We start from the raw sequence: 21,833 nt of genomic DNA, 5'->3' as shown, positions 1-21,833 counted from the left end.
GTTGAGGAGGGAAGATCTCTTACTTCATTCTCCTCCTGCGTCCCTAAATCACCAGGCTTTAGGGTATGGTCTTTGGAGTCTAACTATAGCCAAATAGTCTTCCTCTGGTCTGTCCTCACAGGCACAGGGGCTGTAAACTCACATCCTTCCTCTTCCTCACCCCAGGAGGTGAAAACATGACTTCCGGGCAGGGGACGTTCAGGTGTACCTCCTACCTCCCAACCAAACCAGGAACACCTCCCACCCAGCAGCCCAAGCAGTTGCTCCTTGTTTTGCCTCTTAATCATCTCAGAGATGCCTCCAGGGGGAAATTTGAATCCAACTAAAATTATCTGGTGGGGAGCTGTGTTTGGTAGGAGCTGGGGGAAAGCAGAGTTGCTCTGGGGGATGCCTTGCTGCCAAGTTTCCCTGTCAGCCCATGGGGAAATGTGGTGAGCCAGGGAGCATCCCAGTTTCAGGAGAATCTGGGATGCTAGGGAGCCAGGTGGGCTTCCCTGTAACCCTCCAATCCCCACACTGGAGATGTGAGCTGGCGCTGGGCAGCATTTCAGGTGTCCTCAGACAAACTACCCAGGAAGGCAAGAGCCTGGAGAAAAACAGGAAATCCCCAAATCCAAACAAATGTGGGAGAAAAAAAAATCTGATGGTTTTATTTTTTTGTTTGTGGACTAAAAAAATGTTGAAAATCTTGGGAATGCCTCAAGGTTCGTTAAGTAGGACATTCCTGCTGTGACCAAGCCAGGCAGATCAGCGTGGGCCGGTTACACTGTTTTGGGGAAAGCACTGCTGGCAGGATATCCAGTGGAAGAGAGATAGCTTCCAGCTTCACCAGCTGGATCTCCAGAGCCACTCAGCACCGGATCTCGTGGCAGCTGGAGCATGGAGGAGTTCAAAGAGCAGCCTGTGGCTCCAGGACTGCCGGGTTGCACAATGCCAGGAGGAATTGTTTCGCCCCGCTGGCTGTGCTCACTGGGATGTTCTCCAGTGTCACTGGGATACTGGTCTGACTAGACCATCACATGCCATCTTCAATGGTGCTGCTGTGCACTCACTACGCTGGTCAGGCTGGAAAGTGACACTGAAACCTCCTGAGGAAGGTCATGGGAAGGCTTGAGGTGGCATGAGCCATAGTAGTGGGTGCCAGCAAGGTCCCAAAGCAATATGACCAGAGGCATGTCATACCCCAGCTATAGTTTTTTGTTCTTCTCGTGGTGTGAATAACTGCATCCTCCAAATGCAGAGCCTGGTATTGCCCCACAGCATCTCCCTTCTGGTGCCATCACACTCATCCAACCTCTGGTGCACCCAGATCTCCTCCCTGGTCCTCTCTGGAGAAGTGGACTCACATCAGAGTCTTGACTGTGCTCATTAACAATCCTTTCCCCCTGGTTTCTCTCCTCTGTGATACACAGGCAGCTTTGTCTACTTCTGAATGCAGAGAACATCTTTCACTCCATGGCAGACATACTGCTTAGGGAGGAGGACCTCAAATTCGCCTCTACCATGGTCCACACCCTCAATACCATCCTGCTGACGTCCTCTGAGCTCTTCCAGCTGAGAAACCAACTGAAGGACCTGAAGACCCCGGTATGGGCAGCAGGAGCAGGCTTAGCAGCTGGAGGGACATAATGGGGGTGGTGGGGACCTGGCAGCCACCTGGGAGTGAGGATGGGCTTGGAGGATGTGCCCAACTCTGCCCAACTCTTGCTTTTCTCCCTGGAATGGGAATGGGCTTATTGAGCCCTCAAGCAGCTGCTGCCTCCCTCCATCTGCCCCCCTCCATGGGCTGTGGGGCAGGTGACAGCAGAAGGAGAGTCCTGCAGTCCCTCAACTGTCCCTCCCAGGAACATGCCCACAGGATTTGCTGAGCAGCTGCCACCAGCACCAGTGACATCCAAGGAAAGAGAGAAGGAAGATTTATCCTCCTTCTCCTGCTGAAAACCAGTGATGCAGGGGTGTCCCCTTGGGTGGGACAGCATTGTCCTCCAGCCCCTCATCCTGTAAAGGATGCAGCAGCCCTGAGGGCCCCTTCATCATGCTGTCATCCCAAAGCCCACCTGGTCTCCATCTCCTGAGGCTGAGGCTCATGCCAGTGCCAGGTGGACTTGATGGGTCCAGAAACATCCCTTTGTGTTTTGGTGGCACTTGCCAGCCTGGCGGGTTGGTGTTGGGTACTTGGGGCTCTCCATGCCATGTCTGTGCTCCCAGTGGTGACCAAACCCCAATGGTTCTCTTTCCCCAGGAAAGCCGTAACCTCTTCTGCTGCTTGTACCGGTCCTGGTGTCACAACCCTGTGACAACCGTGTCCCTCTGCTTCCTTACCCAGAACTATAAGCATGCCTATGACCTCATCCAGAAATTGTATCCTTTGGGGATTTTCTGCCAGGGTGGGGCCTGAGCTGGCCCTTAGTCCCTCTGTGGCAACCAAGGTCACCCTGCAGGCCAGCCCAGCCGCCTGCCTGCAGCCCATCATTACTGGGGCAGGGCAGCCTGTGCTGGGTATGTGCCAGCTCCCTTCCCCTGGTGTCATCCTTTTTTTTGTGGTGAAAAGAGAGGAAGGCATGCACTGACTGAGCCTTGACCTTCCCCTGCCCGGGAGGGGAGGCTCCTCAACATCCTCTTCCTCCCAGGAAGATGAAGGCTTTGGCCTCCTGGCCTGGTGAGGAGCAGGCAGTGCCTAGCACGGCACAATCCCCGGTGAGCTCACCATCTGTCTGCAGCAGAATGATTATTTTCACATGCCAGCAAACCCCGGGCCTGAGTAGTTTTCCAAACCAAGAAGCTCAATAACACACTCAAGTTCCCTTCCCAGTGCACACCGGCATTCCTTCTGGGAGATGCGCCATCCCCGTGGGCCAGGAGGGTAAAAGCAAGCGTCCTCCCCTGAACACTCATCCTGCCTGCTCTCAGCCTTTTGGGCAGCCTGCCTCTTCCCCTATACCTGCCTGCTCATCTGTCTCCCTCCGTCATCCCTTGGCCACCCTGCAGACCTTTCAGCCCTGCCTGCGTGCAAGCCCTGCTTGTTCCCTGCCCGCTCGCATCCCACAGGAGCTGTGGATTCAGGGAGGCTTTGGCAAAGCCATGGTCCGCACCAGGCACTGCCCTCGTGAGCCATCTGCTGCTGCCCAGCCACCTTTTCCCAAGGTAACATCCTTAACAGCCACATGCAGCGGGGATCTGGAGGTCACCGTGGATTTCCTCACTGAGGTGGACAAGCTGGTGCAGCTCATCGAGTGCCCCATATTCACATGTAAGGAGGAAACCCCGGGTGGGGAAGGGGCCGCGCACGGTGCTCCCCCTCCCCACGCCTCCATCGCAGGCGGCAGCCGCCGCACGAATAAATAGAGCAGAAGTTATGAGACTTCTTGCCGGGAGGTTTGCCCAGTGCTGGAGCTGCCCGCCGGGAAAAGGGCACGCTGGCAGCACGGGGGGGCAGCGTTGCCCCCCAGATATAGGTTAAGGGAGCGAGCGGCACTGGCATCCAACAAAAGAGGTGGGGGAAGGGATGGAGAGGGAAGGCCTGGATCACACTGAGCATCTCCAGGGGTGCACAAGGAGAGTGTCAGATGGGGGAACCCTCTGTACTACCTGCGGAGGCAGAGGATGGCATCATGGGTGCTGCTGGGGCCCTTAGCAAGAAAAAAGGAGGTTTTTTTCTAGAAATGAAGAGGTAAGCTCTAAAAAACTAGCTAATGTTTTCTCCAGCATCCAGCAATGTGGGTCCCCCACTGGGTAATGCAGCAGTGCCTGACCAGGGGCTCAGGGGTGTGACACTGGGAGCCAGGATGATGGCAGGGGATGTGGCAGGGTGACCTGTGGCTGTGGGAGGATTTCTCATTATGTCAATTTGTTTACCCTGGGCTTCTCATTGAAGGTGTAGCAGGGCACTGAGGTTGTTGGGAAATGGAAAGAACTTTGTGGGGCACCTATATAGGCCCAGGGTGATATTGGGGAATACTTAAGGGAAGAGGTTTAGAGCACCTGGACAGTAGAGACCTTCAGTCATGCTCCCTCCTGTAGACCCTGTCCCATATCCCCAGGATGACTGTCCCAATGTGTGAGGCACCCACACGTCTGTGATGGTTTTGCATGCCCCAGAATTACTCATTGAGGGCTCCCCAGCCCACTCACCTTAGTCCGCACATCTCAGGGTAGGGGATAGATGTGTCCCCCATAAAGTGCCATCCCTGGTGATGGCTCCCTTCACTGGGAGACACCAGCAGTACAAGTGACAGCCAGGAGGTGAGATGCTGACACAGACCTTGCCCCTTCTCCTGGCCCTTCAGTTGTATTTATGGCTCCAGAAGACTTCTGCCATGAGCACAGCAAGGGATGGAGCCAGAGAGTGGTTTTGCCTCTACTGAGCAGAACTGAGGCCCAGCACATGTAACCCTCAGAGCCAAGCAGATGGGATTCCTTCCGCTCCAGAGAGTACCCAGGAGGGTGTCACCCAGCCCTCTGGATGTGATGCTCCAGGGTGGGTATTTCTGCTAAATCTGGAGAAGCTGAGGAGCAATCCCGTGTTGCATGTGTGTTCTCAGGCAGACAGCATGGACAGCCTCAGGGGTGAGTGGTATCAGGAGTGGCAGACTGGGGAGCCAGTTGCCCCCAGGGGGCTGTGTCAAGGAGAGGGACTTCTGGGCACCATGGGACACCAAGGTGGATGGGTTAATGAAAGGGGAGAGGGGTGCCATCAAGTGCCCCTTGGGTTGTCTGACAGAGACTTAGGCCGTCAGAGGGGGTGGGAGGAACCTGCTATTACAGCTGGAGATGAAATGCATTTTCCCTGCCTTCCCATCCTCTTCTGTCCTCTTCCAGATCTCCGCCTGCAGCTGCTGGATGTGAAGAGCAACCCTTACCTGATCAAGGCTCTCTATGGCCTGCTGATGCTGCTGCCCCAGAGCAGCGCCTTCCAGCTCCTCTCCCATCGCCTCCAGTGCGTGCCCAACCCAGAGCTCATGCAGACCACGTAAGTGCTGGGGGGGACGGACCGGCATCAGCATCGGGGCTGGATCAGCTGTTCCCCCACAGCTGAGCATCCCTGCCATTCCAGGCTCAGCCCCAATCCCGGGCTCAGCCCCATGCTCTGGCTTTCACCCCCCAGCTCCGCTGCGGCCGTGGCTGCTCCTTGTCCCCATGGCCGGGAGTGTTGGCCAGGGGGGTTTTTTGTGTCTATATTTGGTAACTCTGGGAGGGCTGTGCCTCATCCACAGGCATTTGGCATCCGGGATGGAAAATTTCACTTGTGGGGTCGCTATGGAAACGAGCAGAGCTGGGAAGAAGGTTTATGGAGAAAGACTCCAGCAGCTGGGGGGGGGTGGGGGCTCCCAAAGAATCCCCCCCTGCAGCCTGGACAGCCTTCACAGCACCCAAAAGGAGCCTGGCACCCTGCTAATGCCTCCGGATGGCTGCTCCATTCCCACTCCTGGCCTTTGGGGATCCGTGAGATGTGCAAGGGCAGCATCTCCCTGGGGACCAGCTGAGATCCTCGTGCTCCCTGCCCAGGGGTGCTGCCAGTGGGATTTGCTTTCCAGCCCTTGGCTAATGAGTATTGGGGGGGCTTGATAATAAAGCTGGCTCTGCCTTGGCGCAGCCCTGGGAACAAAAAGAGCTCCCAAGATGGGCAGGTTTCTGAATTAACCCCCTGCTGCTGTTGTCACTCCTTGGCTTTTAACTGCTTCCCTGGGATGGCTTTTATCCCTCATGGCCTCCGGCACTGAGCTCCTACCCACAGCCCAGCACTGATATTTAATTGGGGGGGCGGAGAGGGGGCTGCATGTGCTTCCCCCTCCTTTTTTCTCCCCACTAACCCTGGCAGTGGGGGTTTTTCGAGCTGTCAGACAGCCTGAGCATCTGATTAACTCTGACCTACATTCCTTCAAACGCCGAAGCCGGCTTTCATAACCGGCCAGTCCCAGCTGCCCCCTCCCCAGGGATATACCAGGGCCACCAGAGCTGCCTGCCATCTTCCCATGGGCATCCTGTGGCTGGTGTCTGCTCCTTCCTTACATGGGGACAGCACAGGGTGAGTATCCATGACTGGAACCCTAGGGAGCCTGCATTTGGAGGCTCCCACCATGGGTGCTCATACCTGAGGACTGTCCCTGCTGCCACTGGATGTTTTTTGCTTGCTCAAAGAAGCAGACATGGAAACTGAGGCATATGGCCCTGGCATCTTTATCTCACTGCTTTTGATTGCAATGGGTTGGGATAGAGAGGAGTATGTGTCAGAGGAATTAAACTTCCCATGTGGGGCCAAGATGCAGATGTCCCTTGTCCCCTCCTTGTCCCAGGACCTCTTGGGCTCTATCTCACAGCTTTAGAGAAAGAAAATACGTCTTTGGGGGTATTTTATGAGGCACCAGCTTGACTAGGATTTTCTGAGCTCAGCTTCTTCAGGACAAGATTTTGGTGCTGCCAGTGCTGGATGCTCACAGCACCAAACATTCCCATCCCCTTCCCACCCTCACTCTCTCTTCCCACCGTGCAGGGACAGCACCAAGCCCAGCACCAGCTTCAAGAGAACAGCAGCCTCTAACATCGACTACACAGAGCTGCTGCAGCACTTCGAGAAGGTCCAAAACAAGCACCTGGAAGCAAGACACCAGCGAGCCGGGCGGGCAGAGCAGCTGGACCGGCGGGTGGTCCTCTGAGCACTCCTGCGGCCGCCGCGGGTGTGCACAGTTGCTGGGGCAGGGACCAGGGGACACAGACCAGGGAACAGGCACACCGGTTGCTGGCCACTGGAGGATCTGGTGGGTTTAATGGAGATGGGCAAGCACTCAACACAGGGCTGGTTTTCCCCCCCCACTGTGTGTATGGACGAGGGGGGACCCTCAGGCTGTGCCCAGCTTTGCCTGTGGGTGTTGGGGAGACATGGGGAAGGGTTGCCCGAGGAGAGGGCCAGGGTAAAGCACCTCGTCTTCTCTTGCAATGGGGCAAGGGAACTCCCCTTTGCTTTGCTAATGCCTTTCCCGTGACTGTCAGCTGAGCGCCCGAGCGCCCAGCCTGCTGCCAGCAGCACCGGAGGAGGGGAAGGGAAGACGGGAGCAACCCCTGGCCTTCCGCCCTGGAAAACAAGCACGCGGGGCCGCCAGCCACCTCTCACCACCCTGACTTCCACCCTCTGCTTCCGAGGCCCTGCTGGAGGTGGCATCTCACTCGGGGAGACGCTCCTGTGCCTGACACTTGGCCCCCTCCCTGCATTCACACATCCTCTCTGAGTCCCCGGCTCTTGGCAGGGACAACTGCACAGCTTTAATTCCCAGCTGGCACCAGGGGACATGGGGAGCAGTGGACCTAACCCCAGACTCCATTTCTTGTTCCTTCATTAAGCTCCCCATGATAAAATAAACAAGTAATGCAGAACAGCCCATTCCTTGTTGCTGGGCTTCCCATCATAGTTTTGTTCCTAAGTGGAGCCAAAAACACAGCAAGGGCAGGGGATGGCATGGAGCATCTTGCTTGACCGTGTGCCCTGGGCTGGCCCAGCCCTGCCACGTTGGCTCGCCAGCAAGCAGAACTTCTCTGCCTGCTCTTCTTCCCAGCAGGAAAAAAATGCCACTGAAATTCTTCCAGGCCACGGTCACAAAACCGCACCACAGTGACAGGCATTTTCCTGGCCCTGAGCAGCCGCTGGTGTTGCCTTCATCCTGTCCTGTGGCACCGAGGGACCCCTGCACGTGCCAGGCTGCTGCAGTTTGGGGGAGCACCACTGCATCCCCTGCATGTTTCAGGCATTCGCTCGATCCCAGGAAAAGGGTGGTTGGAGGAATTTGTGGAGTTTTTATGGCTTCTGGCCTGTTTACAGGGAAGACTGTCTCTGGCAGTGGGTTCCCCAAACAGCCCCATACCGGCGCTGCTTTGGCCAGGATAAAGACATTCCTGTCATTCCCGGGAAAGGGGTTTCCAGACCCAGTCACGGTGGGTTAATTTTAACAGCCAGCCCTTGAGGATTTGTGAGCAGTGACTTCTCAAGCCAGCCAATGTCTCAGGGTGCTGGGGGGTACCTGTTGCTGGACCCCTGGGTCATTGTCAGTGTGGACTAGGGTGGGCTCTGCCTCACTCCTGCTGAGCTCATTGCTCCTGAGCAGCCTCTTTCCACACTGAGGGACTGGGTTTATGGAGAGAAATTCCAGCTGGCTGCTGGAGTGCTGAGCCGTAATTGTTTCCTTATGGGTGGCTCTTGACCAACACCGTCCGGAGCAGTGTGGGCATCATCAGCGTGGGATCAGGACTACTTTTCTGGCAGGAGGGGGAATAGGTGGCTCAGGCTGAAACCCTTGGCCCAGCTGAGCGTCATTGCACTAGGAGGGGTAGGGAGGTTTGTCGGAGCTCAGCCTGGCACCCCCAGATCCCAGGAGGCTGGGGCTGTGGCCTCGGGATGGCTGTGGGGAGGGTTTGTTTGCTGGCAGGCCATGCATTTCCCATAGCTCCCTGATAATCGAGTGCACAGACACATTTCAGAGCTGTCGTGTAACTACTGTGGAGGGACTTCACCCTCCAGCACATCTCGGAGGGTCAGGAAGGCAATGGGGGTCAAACACCCTTTGGGGAGAGGCAAATCCCACCCCCCGCCCCTCCCCGGTGCCTCCAGAGGTCTGGGAATGCCCCCGGGCATCCCATGGCATCTCCAAGTGCAGTGTCTTCACACACTCCCTGGGGCTCTCCTGCTCCTCACCCAGCACCCCAAGATAATCCCTGGGGGTTCCTATGCCGCCATGGGAGCAAACCCCGATGCTGCCCCCACCAGTGCCACATCTCCAGGCATCCCTCGGGTCTCCCTCCGCTGTAGTCCTGGGGCACCCGGTGCTGCTCCCCGACCCTCCCCCCTACCCCCAAGAGCATCTCCGAGAACCACGGGGCTGCCCCCAGCTCCGTCATCCCTGCGCGTCCTCCGGGTAGCCCTCAGCGGTTCCCGGAGCATCCCTGGGGCTGACCCCGATCATCCCCCCCGCCGCCCGCCGCCCGCAGCCCCCGGCCCCGCGGCGGGCGGCGCATGTGCCGCGCAGCGCCCGCCCCGCCCCGCCCCCGCCACCGCCCCGGGCCGGACTCCCCGCGCCCCGCTCCGCTCTGCGCCCCGCTCCGCGCCGCTGCCAGGGGGCGGCGGGTCCGCGCAGCACCCGCGGAGGGCGAGAGAGGGAGGGAGGGAAGGAAGGCAGGGGGGCGATGCCCCGCCCGGCTCCGCCGCCGCTCCGCCGCTCTGCCCCCCCCGCCGCCGCCGCCCGGGCGCCGCCCGCCCCCCGCCGCCGCTGAGCCTGGCCCGCCGCCGCGGCCTCCCCCGGCGGCGCCGCCCGCCCCGGGCTGCCGCAGCGCCGCGATGGAGACGGCGGAGAAGGAGTGCGGAGCCCTTGGCGGCCTCTTCCAAGCTATCATCAACGACATGAAGGTAGGGGATCCCCCGCCCCGCGCCCCGGTTTTGCTGTCGCGACAGCGCTCCCCCCGCACCATCCCCCCATCACCCGGCTTCCCCAGGCAGCCCCCGCGCTGCCGCCGGTGCCCGTCCCGCGGTGGGTACCGAGGCTCTGCTGCCCAGCCGCGAGATGGGGATTGGAACCCCGCATCGGGTATCGGAGCCCAAACATCAGCCCCACAGCGAGTGTCGGGGTCCCACATCGGCTGTCAGAGCCCGGCACGGGTTGCCAGAGCCCCACATCAGCCCCTTACTGGGCATCGGAGCTCCGTGTTGGGCATCGGAGCCCTGGAGATCGTAGCCCCCCATCATCTCTATATCCAGCGCTGGATATTGGAGCTCCATCCTGGGGATTGCAGCCCCACATCAGCCCCAGATCCCTCACTAGCTATCGGAGCCCCATTCTGGGTGTTGCAGCCCTATATCTGCCCTGTTATCCTTCACTGGGTATCCTTCATGTCGGGCATCCAGGTCTCACACTGGGTGCCAGAGCCCCACATCAACCCCATAATATGTATCAGGGCCCTGCATTGGGCACTGGTGCCCATAGTGGGGGTCCTGGCTCAATACCAGCCCTGTATCCATCCCCAGATGCCCGAGCCCCTTGTTGGGGACACAGACCAGGCATCTCTGCCCCTCGCCAGGTACCACTGCCCCCACACTGGGCATTGCCACCCATTTCAGGCATCGTGTTGTCCCGGCCCCATGCCCAGCCTGGATTTCTGCCAGACCCAGTGGGGTTGACACCAGTGGAACAAAAAGGTCCCCAGCTCCTTGATCCCATTTCCTAACCCGGGAAGAGGATATTGCCTCCACCCTCCCTGGGAGCAGGATGGGGCCATGTTTAAAAAAACCTTTTTGTTTGTTTGTTTTCATTTAAAAAAAAAAAATTTAAAATGCTGGGGGGCATTTCTGACTAGGGACTGAGTGGGGAGGATGGGACCAGCCATGTTTCTTCATCTCGGGGGACCGAAATTCCCACAGCCAGCTCCAGCACTGAGGTTTAGCCCTAGTCATTTTTGGGAGACAAACACTCTCTTCCTCCTCCTTCTCCTCCTCTTCCTCTTTTCATGCTACAGACCCGTCCAGACAATGCTGTCATTGCCAAAGCAGGGGAGGGGGGGATAAAAAAAAAAATAAAAGCCTTGCTGGGAAGGAGATTAACCCCTTCGAGGGGCAGTGGTGGCTCTACAGCCGGACTCTGGCCCAGGGCTGGGAGAAAAGCTCCAGGGAGAAAATCCCATCTCTCCCCTGGGCAGTGGGATCCAGGGCTGGTGCGAAACGGGTGCTGGGGTGATCAGCTCCCTCCCCCAAACGCCTTCACCCCAGCCACCCTCTCCAGGCAGTCTGGCTGAGTCGTACACTCCCAGGGGGGAGGTGGGGGCAGCCCCTGCCTCAGTTTCCCCATTCCCCTGCTGAGGCTTCAGAGGGGATAAGCCAGCCCAGAGCTGTCACCTCCCAGTGACATGCCCAGCACCATCCGGATGTGGTTGGACTGGGAACTCCTCACCAGAGGAGACTGGGCTGGAGTCAGTTTCATGCTGTTTGAAGGTAGGAAAGATTAAATAAAAATTATGAAAAAGAAGGAAAACCCCACCACACTACAGCTGGGCCTCAGCTCATGCCCTGCACAGCCCTGGCCGAGTGCCAGTGGCACCTGAGGGTGTGCTGTCCCCATCTCCCAGCCATGTGGGTGTCCTGGCATGGGCACTGGGGGACAAGTAACTCTCTGCTTGAAGAACTGCTGGCATTGAAGGGCAGTGATGTGCTTATGGTCCTATGGCTGGGACCTCTGTGCTGGTCACAGGGCAAAGGGACCTTATTTTGGTGGTGGATGGCTATTTCAGCATCCCTTGGCCTGTGGTGGAGAAAATCTGTTTGTTGGTGACAGTCCCTAAGCTGGCTTCGTTTCTGTTGCCTCTCCTCGTGTGCTCAGTGTCCCTGAGTGACCTTGGCATGTCCTTGTGCCCATTGTCCTCTTCCCCATCCTCCTCATGCCTGGCATCACAGGGGTTTGGGGGCATCACAACCTGCTCCCTTCTACACAGGAGCCTCACTTGCCCTGCCCAAGGGTGGCCAAGGAAGGTGGCTCGGAGCCAATGGCCCAGGAATGGTGGCCCAGCCCTCTGGCAATGACAGTCCCTGGGGACCCACAAGCAGGGGGTCACTGCCACAAGTGGTGTGTCAAGTGGCACCTTTAAACCCTTTCTTTGCTGACTCATGAGGAAATAAGGGCTTTCATGGTCCCAGAAAATGCTGGGCTGGTCTCATGCCCCCTCAGTGCAAACCTTGTCCCCAAAGCTGTCACCAAGCCATAGTGCCCATGGGAATGTGTGGCAATGTACATGTCCCAGCCTGGTGGCTGCCCTAGGGGAGTTTACAGATGCCTGTCACTGCCATTGGATGGCAACACCAGGATAGCACCAGGATTTTGCTGCTGGGACAACAGGACCAGGATTGACCTTGCTAGGATAGCAGCACCAGCGTGGCTTCACCAGGATGATGACACCAGGACTGGCCCTACTGGAATGGCTTTGCTGCGATACTAGCACTGGGACCAGCTTCACTGGAACAACATTGGAATGGCCTTGCCAGGATGCTGGCACCTGGATAGCTTCACTGGAATGATGGCACCAGTACTGGCCATGCAAGGGTGGCACTGGGATGGCCTTGTCAAGACAGCACCAGGATTAATCTCACCAGGACAATATGGACTGGCCTTGCTGGGATGGTGACACTGGGATGGCCTGGCTGTATGATGGATCAGGATCAGCCTTGTTGTGATGGCACCAGGATGGCCTTGCTGGGATGGAGCTGCAGCTGGCATTACTGGGAGAGTCCTCACTGGAATGGCAGCAGCATGGTCTACTGGGCCTGGCTTCACTGGGCCAGCGCTGAGACAGCCTTGTTGAAACAGTGACACTGGGATGGCCTTGCTGGGATGGTGGCAGCAGCACAGCCCTGGGATGGCCTCACTGGGCTGGTGGCACTGGGACTGCCCTGGGATGCCTTCACTGGACAGCCCTGGAATAGCCTCGCCACAAGGGCAGTGGGAATGGTCTTGCACAGATGGCCTTGCCAGGATGGCACCAGAGTGGCCTCATTGTGACAGCACTGGGGTGGCCTCCCAAGCACCTGTGCTCTGTCCCTGTCCCCGCACAACTGCCCCATTCAGGGCTTTGGGGACCCCGACCTCCCCTCCTGCCCGGTAGGTCCTTGGGGTCAGGGGAGGTGAGGACTGGGGCTCCCATCTGTGGGACTGGAGCTCTCCATGATGGTGGGTTTCGCCATCAGTGCTCTGGGGGGAAGCTGTGGGTGCTGGGGGTGTCTCCTCTACTGCTGGCCAGAGTCTTAAAGATTTTTTAATTTCATGCCCTCAAGGAGGAAGAGATCACTCAAAATCCTGAGGTCTTCATGGTCTATAAGTTTGGGTGGCGAGACTGGAAAGGGAAAAATCAGGAGGGAAAAGATTTGTGCTCAGCCTTTATTAGCCATCAGAGAAGCTATTGAGCTGCCCTGTCTCTCTGCACCAGTGAAGGAGGGACCTGCCCTGGCTGGGGGAGCAGTGCAGGGGGTGAGGGTCCTTGTCTCTCACCATCACCCTTCCTCCTTGCAGAGCTCCTACCCCATATGGGAGGATTTCAACTCGAAGGCCACCAAGCTGCACTCCCAGCTCAGGTGAGTGGCCAAAGAGGGGGTGGGACATGGGGGACCCCCCTCCTCATTGGCACATCCCAGGTGTCCTGCACCCACTGAGCTCCCCCCTCGCTCTCTCCACCTCAGGACCACGGTGCTGGCCGCAGTTGCCTTCCTGGATGCCTTCCAGAAAGTGGCCGACATGGCCACCAACACCCGAGGTAGGGTCCTGTCTCCTAGGGGTAGGCATCCCCAGGCTTGTGTGGGCAGGGGAACAGGTGGTGAGTGTCCTTTGTGGGGTGTCCCCTGCCCACATTTCTGGGGTGGAATTCAAGCAGCAGCTTCACCATCCACAGAGAGATGTCCAGCCTGTTCCCACACCAAGGTGGAGCATTCCCTGGGAAGCAGCATTGGAAGGATGGAGTGGGGAGGGGGAAGGAGGTGGGCACCTATGTGGGTGCTGCTCCTCACCACCCATGGGTGCTTAGCCACATTTTCTGGTGGGGCTGGGACATTCAGGGTGGCTCAGCCCCACATAATGGTCTCCTGCACCCATCTTTGCCCCCCAGGATGCAGAATCCGCCTTCCTTGTCCCTGGCACCCATCTAGGAAGTTCCCAGGGGGGTCCTGGCTGCTCCGAGGGTCTCCAGGGAAGGGGAATTAGCTGGAGGGAGATTCAGGAGTCCAAGCTTCACTGTTTTGGGGTTAAGCCCTAACTCACCAGGGAGGTGACTGAAGAGCCAAGGTTGCATGTGGGGTGCCCCATACTGTTGGGGAGTGAAGGGGAAGGATCCCCGGACCCTGTCCGGGTGCCCGCTGGCAATGAGGAGCCACTTCCCACCGCTTGGCTTCTGCCAAGCAGATGGTCCCGGGCTGGTTTGCAGACTGGCGGCATCCAGGCCATCTGGAGCCACGCGAGGAGGAGGAGGAGGAGGCAGCAGCTTGAGCCAGGATCAGCTTTGCCTCCAAACCCACTAGCCCACTGCACCAGGGGGATTAGGGCTCCCCCAGCTCCCTGCCAGCCCAGGCAGTCACAGCAAGGAGGAGGCACAGGAGCAGTGCTGGGGACAGCTGGGGATCAGCACCACAGGAGTCAGTGTCACCCTGTAGTGCTGCTGTACCTGTAGGGCTTTTTGGGAGGGTGAGCAGCAGCATGGGGAAACTGAGGCACTGGATGGGGGCTGGCTGCTGGCCTTGCACACAGTGCATGAGAATCGGATTAGAAGCAGCAGGAGCTGGGATAAGAGCATTAGGAGCTGGATTAGGAGACTACCCCAGTGTAGGAGAAGGCCGTGGCTCATGGGTTCTCCTATTTCCATAGCACTGGGGGACTGAGAGACATCCAAAACTCCTGCAAAGGGGTGGGAGGTGGTTTTGGAGGCTTTTTTAGGGGACAGAAAGACTGAATGTCACTCCTTAGTTTGCACCCAAGGATTTTTGATTGCCGTTTTCCGTGGGAATTGCCAGCAGCACTGCCACCATGTGGCCGTCCTTAGGCTTCAGCGTTAACAGCGGTTTCACCTAAAAAGGATGCTCCTATCTGCTGCTGGCAAATATCCTCCCCGAGGAGTTTGAGCTCCCTTTTTATCCACTCAGGATTGTGCCTGGAGGTGTGGGACAGAGATGACTGTCTGGAACTAAGCCAGGGTACCTCATTGCTTCCCTTCCTTGGATCCCCAGTGCCAAATTTAAGACAAACTGGGAGAAACTGGAAAAAATAGGAGCGGGTTCTAATTTCAAAGCCTCCAGAAGAGATATTTAATGTTTCATGTGTAAATTAGTGGATGATGATTTATTTATTTTGTGGATTTATCGTAGGAAAAAACAAGCCACCCCCTGCCTAAAGTGTCCCCAGTGCCCAGAGCATCCCAATGCTGCTCGTCCCTATCACAAGCCACCCTGCTCCCACTGGGCTGGGACTGGTGTGGGGTGTCCCTGCCCCTTGTCAGCAGCACTTTGCTCCCCACCAGGTGCCACGAGGGACATCGGCTCGGCGCTGACCCGGATGTGCATGCGGCACCGCAGCATCGAGGCCAAGCTCCGGCAGTTCACCAAGTAAGCAGGGCCAGGATCAGGATCAGCTTTGCCTCCAAACCCACGGGTGTCGGTGACACGGCCTGGCCAGGCTCATTCCCTCTCTGAAGAAGGGGATGCTGGGTGTTGGCTGGGCACAGGATGGGGGAATGGCTCCCCCCTGACTCCAGCGCTCTCCCACACTCTCTGCTTCTCTGTCCCTGCTCCAGTGCCCTCATGGAGAGCCTGATAAACCCTTTGCAGGACAGGATTGAGGACTGGAAGAAAACTGCCAATCAGCTGGACAAGGACCATGCGAAAGGTACAAGGGGGACAGGATGGATCTGTGCAGGGTGGCTGCGCTGCTGGGCAGGGGTCCCCTCTGACAGCACTTCTGCACCCCCAGAGTACAAGCGAGCACGGCATGAGATCAAGAAAAAGTCCTCTGACACCCTCAAGCTCCAGAAAAAGGCTCGCAAAGGTGAGAGGGGGTCTCCTGGGGGTGCCCCCACCAGCCCCTCCTCAGCACCCCCAGCCAGGGCCGGTATCCCGGCTGTGGCACTGCCAACCCGAGGGTGGGCACTAGGGGGGTCCTGCTGCCCCCCTGTAGAAAGGGAGGTGCCGGCACGGCCCTGGGGGTGGCGGGGAGGCGGGGCACGCGCCCCAGCCTTCGGCCTCTTTTCACACGTTTTCTCTGTCTCCTTCTCTCTTCCCTCCCCTCCACATCCTTCCTGTAGAGCTACTTGGTAAGTGAACTGCTGCCCCCCACCACCGGCCCCTTCTCTGCTTCCTCATCTACTCCCTCCGTCTCCCCAGCCTCTGTCTGTCTGTCCGTCCATCCATCCGCTCCCTGTTCCCACCCTCACCCTGCTTTTAGCTTAGCTTAGCCTGCACCCCGTATCCTGAGGCGATGCCAGACTTACTGTTTGGCAGCCCAAGGGGCCCTCTGGTCCCGAGTGCCAGAGATGGGGATGGGGTGGCAGAGAAGCCCCCTGCCCAGGGCTGCTGTGTGGTGAGGGTGCTCCTGGACCTTCCAGGGAGATGGGCACAGTGGGAGACCTATGGTATCTGCTGGAATGTGAGGATGGGGTGATGTCCCCAAGCTGGGGGAATGGCCTTGGCTTGGCAGTGGCACCACCAGCAGACTGGTGCCAGGGGAGCCCAGCGCTGACAGTGCCCCATCTCGCAGGGAAGGGGGACCTGCAGCCCCAGCTGGACAACGCGCTGCAGGACGTCAATGACATGTACCTGCTGCTGGAGGAGACGGAGAAGCAGGCGGTCCGCAAAGCCCTCATCGAGGAGCGGGGCCGCTTCTGCACCTTCATCACCTTCCTGCAGCCCGTGGTGGTGAGTGTTGGGGCCTGGGAGGGTCAAGGATGGTTCCTTCTGCCCAGTGGCTGCTGATGCTCTCTCTTGTCTGTCCTCAGAACGGGGAGCTCACCATGCTGGGAGAGATCACCCACCTGCAGGGCATCATCGAGGACCTGGTGGTGCTCACTGCTGAGCCCCACAAGTTGCCCCCCGCCAGTGAGCAGGTCAGTAGGGGTGAGGCAGGAGTCAGGGGAGCAGGAGAACATCTTTGAGGGGACTTAGACCCCATCTTTCCTGCAGGTGATCAAGGACCTGAAGGGCTCTGACTATAGCTGGTCCTACCAGACGCCCCCATCCTCGCCCAGCAGCTCCAGCTCCCGCAAGTCCAGCATGTGCAGGTATGGTGAGGTGGGCTCCACACCCAACCACAGCCAGGAAATCCAGCCCTCTTCATTAACTTCAATGGGTTAATGATGCTTACAGCCTTTGGGGATGCTCACAAGGTGCATGTCCACCTTCTCATGTCCATATGGGCAGGTGGCTCCCACTAATATGAAGGAATTGGTCTTGGCGCACTGGGCAGGGCTGGTGGACCTATGGGGCAGGATGGGGGCCTGACACATGCCCTGTCCTCCGGGGTCTGGGGACGATGTGTGCTGTGCATGGGTGTCTGGGGGCAAACATACCACCTCTGTCATGTCCCCCAGCCACAGGAGGCAAAGGGACACCTCCAGGAGGACTACATGCATCAGTCTCCCCAGGCTGGGTTGTGTAGCAGGGCACTGGCCCTCCTGCCACCTCCAAACCTCTGTCTTAAATTCTGTTTTCCTTCCTTTGTCCTCCCCACCGGCGTGTCCCCGTCCCCCCGGCGCCCCCCCAGCAGCGTTAGCAGTGCCAAGGGTGGCATGGCGTGGCCCGGCGGGGCTCAGACCTGCTCACCCAGTTCCACCTATCGCTACCGCAGCCTGGCGCAGCCCCCCGCCGCCGCCACCCGCCTCTCCAGCGTCTCCTCCCACGACTCCGGCTTCATCTCCCAGGACGCCGCTTATTCCAAACCACCTTCCCCCATGCCCTCGGACATCACCAGCCAGGTACAGGGAGGGTGGTCCATGCTGCCAGCCTCCATGCCTCAGTTTCCTCTTCCACAGAATGGGTGGGTGGTGCTGAGTCCAGTGCAGAGGTGATGGGACCCACCCTCAGAAGTATTTCCATCTGTGTTGGCATCGCGGGAAATAAATACTGGGAATATTGAGGGTGCCTGTCATAGTTGTAGGCATCCTGGGCCACACAGCAGAGAAACCCTATCCATTAATTCCCCCAGGGATAGGGCACAGATATCCCTCTCCCTGTGCCAGGAGAACAGGGTGTTTCCCAATCACCGCAGCCCATAATACCCAGTTTGTGCCAGTCACCCACCAGGCAGCATGGAGCAAAGCTTCCCCTTCATGCTGCACCATCCCCCATGCCAAGGATGCTCCAGGATCCCCAGGGAGTTGCCATTCCCGCCTGTCCATGCTAACCTGGCATCACCAACCCAGCAAGATCCCCCGCTCCCCAAAATACCTGTTGGCTCTGCATGGCTTGGGGTGACAAGGGGGAAGGGCTGGGGCAGTGCGTCATCCCAGTTCTTGACCCCACTGCCAAGGTCACGTCCTGCCTGCCATCCTGCAGCCACCGCCAGAGGGGAGGAGGGCTGGGGGCCTCGCTCAGCCAGGGATCTGTGGGTGCTGCTCTAACCGGGGTCATGGCTCTGGCTTTGCTTGCTAACGGCCTCTTCTCTCACCTTCCGGCTCTCGGCTCGTCACGGCACAGCAGAAGTCCTCCAGCTCGGCGTCCTCAGAGGCATCCGAAACCTGCCAGTCAGTTAGCGAGTGCAGCTCCCCCACCTCGGTTAGTCCTTGCCATCCTACCAGGGTTGCATTTCACACATGGTTCCCCCCTCACTTCATGGGGTTCAGCCCCCGGACCCTCCCCTCCCTTCCTGCATGGGGCAGAGCATCCTGAGCAGCACCCGTGGCTTGACACGGGGGACATCAGCTTGAGACCTCTCCTGCCACTCTCCTGGTCCCAGTGTCACCAGCATGAACCGCATGCCTTGCCCGTTGCAGGACTGGTCCAAGGCCAGCCCCTATGACCAGCCGGTGGTCCCTACCCTGCAGCGGCGCAAGGACCGCGTGGAGCACCTGCGGGAGGCCGAGATGGGCTCTCCTGCTGGTGGGTACCCGGGCATCGGTGGCGAGGACGCTCCCAGGCCCCGGATGTCGCCGGCTACAATTGCTGCCAAGGTACCAGCTGCAGCAGGGAGGGCACAGAGGTGGGGGGCTCCTGGGGACTCCCAAAGGAGGAACCAGGGTGTTGACAGTGCCCCTTGCCCCAGCAGCATGGGGAGGAAGTGTCCCCTGCCGCCAGTGACCTGGCCATGGTCTTGACCCGCGGGCTGAGTTTGGAGCACCAGAAGAGCAGCCGGGACTCGCTGCAGTACTCCAGTGGCTACAGCACGCAGACCACCACCCCTTCCTGCTCTGAGGATACCATCCCTTCCCAAGGTACTGCACCGGGGGTTACCTGGGACCACCTGAAATGGCACGTAGAGTGGGGAAGGGCACAACAGAGGTTTTGGTGATCCTGGGGCACATTTGTGTGCTCCGGGTGTCATAGTATCAGGCGATGGTCATACTGTGTAGGGGCTGGTGCCACAAATAACCACAGCTTTTCCTGGTTTTTTGGGTGTTAGCTGGGGCTCACTGGGTGCAGTTGTGCCAGGAAGTGCCGTAACAAGTGATGCGGTGATGTGTCTGTGCACAGGTTGAGTACAGGTAGAGATGGTGGCAGATGGTAGGAGATGGCAACAGTCGGTAGTTGGAGATCAAATAACCACGTCTGTCATCATGTTGGCATGATGATGGCTGAGCCAGTTATGAGCATGTGGGGGTGACAGTGGAGATAGGCTGTGATCATGTGGTGATTGGGGTGTTTGTGATGGTGAGAGTTGTGTTTGGTTGTGATTTCGGTGTGATGGCTAGGGTGACTGTGCTTTCCCTCCAGTGGTGATGTTTGTGTTTGATGGTGAGGTGCCAGCAATGATTGAGACAGTAGTGGTTGTGTGACGCTCATGGCAGTTGAATTTGGTTGTTGTGCTGTGATGGAGGTGCCTGGGGCTGGCTTTAATTACATGGTTGAGCTTGGCTACCCACTGCCCCCACCAGCCACACTGATGGTGCTGCTCCCTCCCCAGGCTCCGACTACGACTGTTACTCGGTGAACGGTGACGTGGAGTGTGACCCCCAGAGTGATTTTGACAAGTCCTCCACCATCCCACGCAACAGCAACATCGCCCAGAACTACCGGCGGATGATCCAGACCAAGCGTCCCGCCTCCACTGCCGGGCTGCCCACCGGCACCAACCTACCGGCCGGCACCACCCCGGGGGTGGCCACCATCCGTCGCACACCCTCCACCAAGCCCTCGGTCCGCCGTACGCTCTCCAATGCTGGCCCCATCCCCATCCGACCCCCCATCGTCCCCGTGAAGACCCCCACGGTGCCCGACTCCCCTGGCTATGCCGGCCCTACACGGGTGGGCAGTGAAGAGTGCGTCTTCTATGCTGATGATGCCTCTCCGAACCCCCTGGATTTTGCCAAAGCTTCGCCCAAGCGGCTGAGCCTTCCCAACACCGCCTGGGGTGGCGGTGCCATGGAGATCTCTGTCTACCCCGGGGCCGGCCAGCACCTCTCCACCGAGGAAGAGGAGGACCAACAGTTGGCTGCCAACCGGCACAGTTTGGTGGAGAAGATTGGGGAGCTGGTGGCTGGCGCCCACGCCCTGGGGGAAGGCCAGTTCCCCTTCCCCACCGCCCTCGTGGGGTCCGGCCCCAGCGAGGAGACCCCCGTGCCGCCCCCCGCGGCCTCCATGGACCCCCCGGCCGAAGACATGCTGGTGGCCATCCGGCGCGGGGTGCGCCTGCGCAGGACCGTCACCAATGACAGGTCGGCCCCGCGGATATCGTGATGATGCCCCGGCCAGCAGGGACGTGCCTGCTGTGGCCAATGGACCCCCGGGGGCAACTGCTGCGCCTCCCCGGGAGCCCCCACCCGCTGGCACCTGCTGCCCTATCCCTCTCTGGTGCCCCTGCTTCCTGCCCCTCTGTCTCCTCCTGCCTTGCGCTCTCCCTACATCCCTCCTTCACTTGCTCTCTCTTTGGCCCTCTTTCTCCTTTTTCTCCTTTTCTCTTCTTCTTTTTCCTAGTTTTTCTGCTTTTTTTCTTTTGTTCTTCTTTGTCACTTTTCTTATTTTCTTCATTTTTCCATTTTTCTCTTCTTGTCCTCTTTTTCTCTTCCCTTCTCTTTTCCTCTTTTTTTTCCTTTCCTTTTTTTCACCTCTTTCCCTTTGTTTCTCTTTTCCTGTTGCTCTCTTGCTTTCCTTCTCCTCTCTGTTTTCTTTCCCTCGGGCGCAGGCGGGTGGCCCCAGCCACAGCAGGAGAGGATGGTGCCAGCAGGGCTGTGGCAGCCGTGGAGCGCCAGGAGCGCCAGGAGCACCAGGAGTGGGGGCCCTGGCCCCATTCCTCCCAGCTGCCTGCTTGGGGCCGCCACAGCTCAGCCTCATTTCAGGGGGCAGAAGCAATGGGCAGGGGGTGCAGGGGGGGAAGAAGAAGTGGGGGATATGTGAGAGGGTGGGGGGGTTGGGGGTAGAGGCACTGCAATCCCCTCTGTCTTGGGGGGACACCAGGGTGCAAGGACTGAGGATGCTGAACCTCCACTTTGCCCCCCCTCACAAGGATCACTTGGGACTCCCCGCAAACCCCCTCACCCTCGCTCAGCACCCACAGACCCTGTGCAGGGTCCGCTCAGAGTGGGTCCAGGCACAGGAGGTTTGACTCAGACCCCCCCAAGCAAAGCAGCTTTCTGCTGGCGGCTGGAGGAAAGCACAACCCCCCGGCCCCCGCTGTACATAGCCCCCCGCCGCCCCGCTGTCTGTCGCATCGCAGCCCCTCAGCCCTCCCACTTAGGAATAACAATTTAGTTCTCCCCCTTTCCCCTTCTCCTGCCCAGAACCGCTGAGGCCAAGTGACAAATGTTTGGGTTTGAGGGAGGGGGGGTCTCTTATTTTGTACAGAAAACAAAAATTCTTTGGAAAAGAAAAAAACCTGACCTGTCTTTCGACTGAAGTAACTTTTCTGGTGCTGTTGTTAACTTGGTCCTTATTCTTTTCTCTTTTTTTAATTTATTTTTCCCCCTCGTGTTCCCGCCTCTGCCGCCACTTCCCCTCTCCCTGTCCCTCTGCCACGTTTCTTTCTCTTTCTTTCATTCCGTCTTTTCTTTTAATTTTTTTTTTTTCTGGTGGTAATTCCCCTCTTTCCACCCTTCCCCCGTTTTCCATAGTCACTGCTACAAGTAACGAATGCACTGTGAAGATTCCAGTATTAATAAAGGTTGTACTGTAATTAATAGCCTTGCCTGTGCTG

General features: G+C 58.5%; 2 protein-coding genes across 12 annotated transcripts in view; both read left to right on the top strand.

Annotated features, from left to right (window-relative positions):
• VAC14 (VAC14 component of PIKFYVE complex) overlaps nucleotides 1–7,373 on the top strand; it is a 58,399-nt gene extending 51,026 nt beyond the window's left edge. For all 3 annotated transcript variants that reach the window (XM_053987582.1, XM_053987583.1, XM_053987584.1), the window contains 5 exons: nucleotides 1,413–1,587; nucleotides 2,243–2,361; nucleotides 3,171–3,250; nucleotides 4,819–4,969; nucleotides 6,491–7,373. In XM_053987582.1, the coding sequence (XP_053843557.1) occupies nucleotides 1,413–1,587; nucleotides 2,243–2,361; nucleotides 3,171–3,250; nucleotides 4,819–4,969; nucleotides 6,491–6,653 (688 nt within the window). In that variant the 3' untranslated portion in view covers nucleotides 6,654–7,373. The remainder of the gene's footprint in view (nucleotides 1–1,412; nucleotides 1,588–2,242; nucleotides 2,362–3,170; nucleotides 3,251–4,818; nucleotides 4,970–6,490) is intronic.
• Nucleotides 7,374–9,112: 1,739 nt separating this feature from the next.
• MTSS2 (MTSS I-BAR domain containing 2) lies at nucleotides 9,113–21,818 on the top strand. 9 transcript variants are annotated; one of them, XM_053987587.1, is made up of 15 exons: nucleotides 9,116–9,388; nucleotides 13,029–13,090; nucleotides 13,196–13,269; nucleotides 15,019–15,103; nucleotides 15,292–15,383; nucleotides 15,468–15,542; nucleotides 15,799–15,807; nucleotides 16,251–16,408; nucleotides 16,489–16,596; nucleotides 16,673–16,770; nucleotides 17,256–17,463; nucleotides 18,188–18,262; nucleotides 18,481–18,657; nucleotides 18,753–18,918; nucleotides 19,608–21,818. In XM_053987587.1, the coding sequence occupies exons 1-15, from the start codon at nucleotides 9,320–9,322 to the stop codon at nucleotides 20,378–20,380; spliced, it is 2,229 nt and encodes a 742-aa protein (XP_053843562.1). In that variant the 5' UTR covers nucleotides 9,116–9,319; the 3' UTR covers nucleotides 20,381–21,818. The 9 variants fall into 9 exon arrangements, with proteins under 9 accessions (XP_053843568.1, XP_053843565.1, XP_053843566.1 ...); XM_053987592.1 differs by having other exon boundaries at nucleotides 9,117–9,388; nucleotides 17,337–17,463; XM_053987585.1 differs by having other exon boundaries at nucleotides 9,117–9,388; nucleotides 17,253–17,463.
• Nucleotides 21,819–21,833: the final 15 nt, after the last annotated feature.

This window comes from Vidua macroura, chromosome 11 (genome assembly GCF_024509145.1).
Source record: "Vidua macroura isolate BioBank_ID:100142 chromosome 11, ASM2450914v1, whole genome shotgun sequence".
NCBI lineage: Eukaryota > Metazoa > Chordata > Aves > Passeriformes > Viduidae > Vidua > Vidua macroura.
This window is presented reverse-complemented; position numbering and strand designations above follow the sequence as displayed.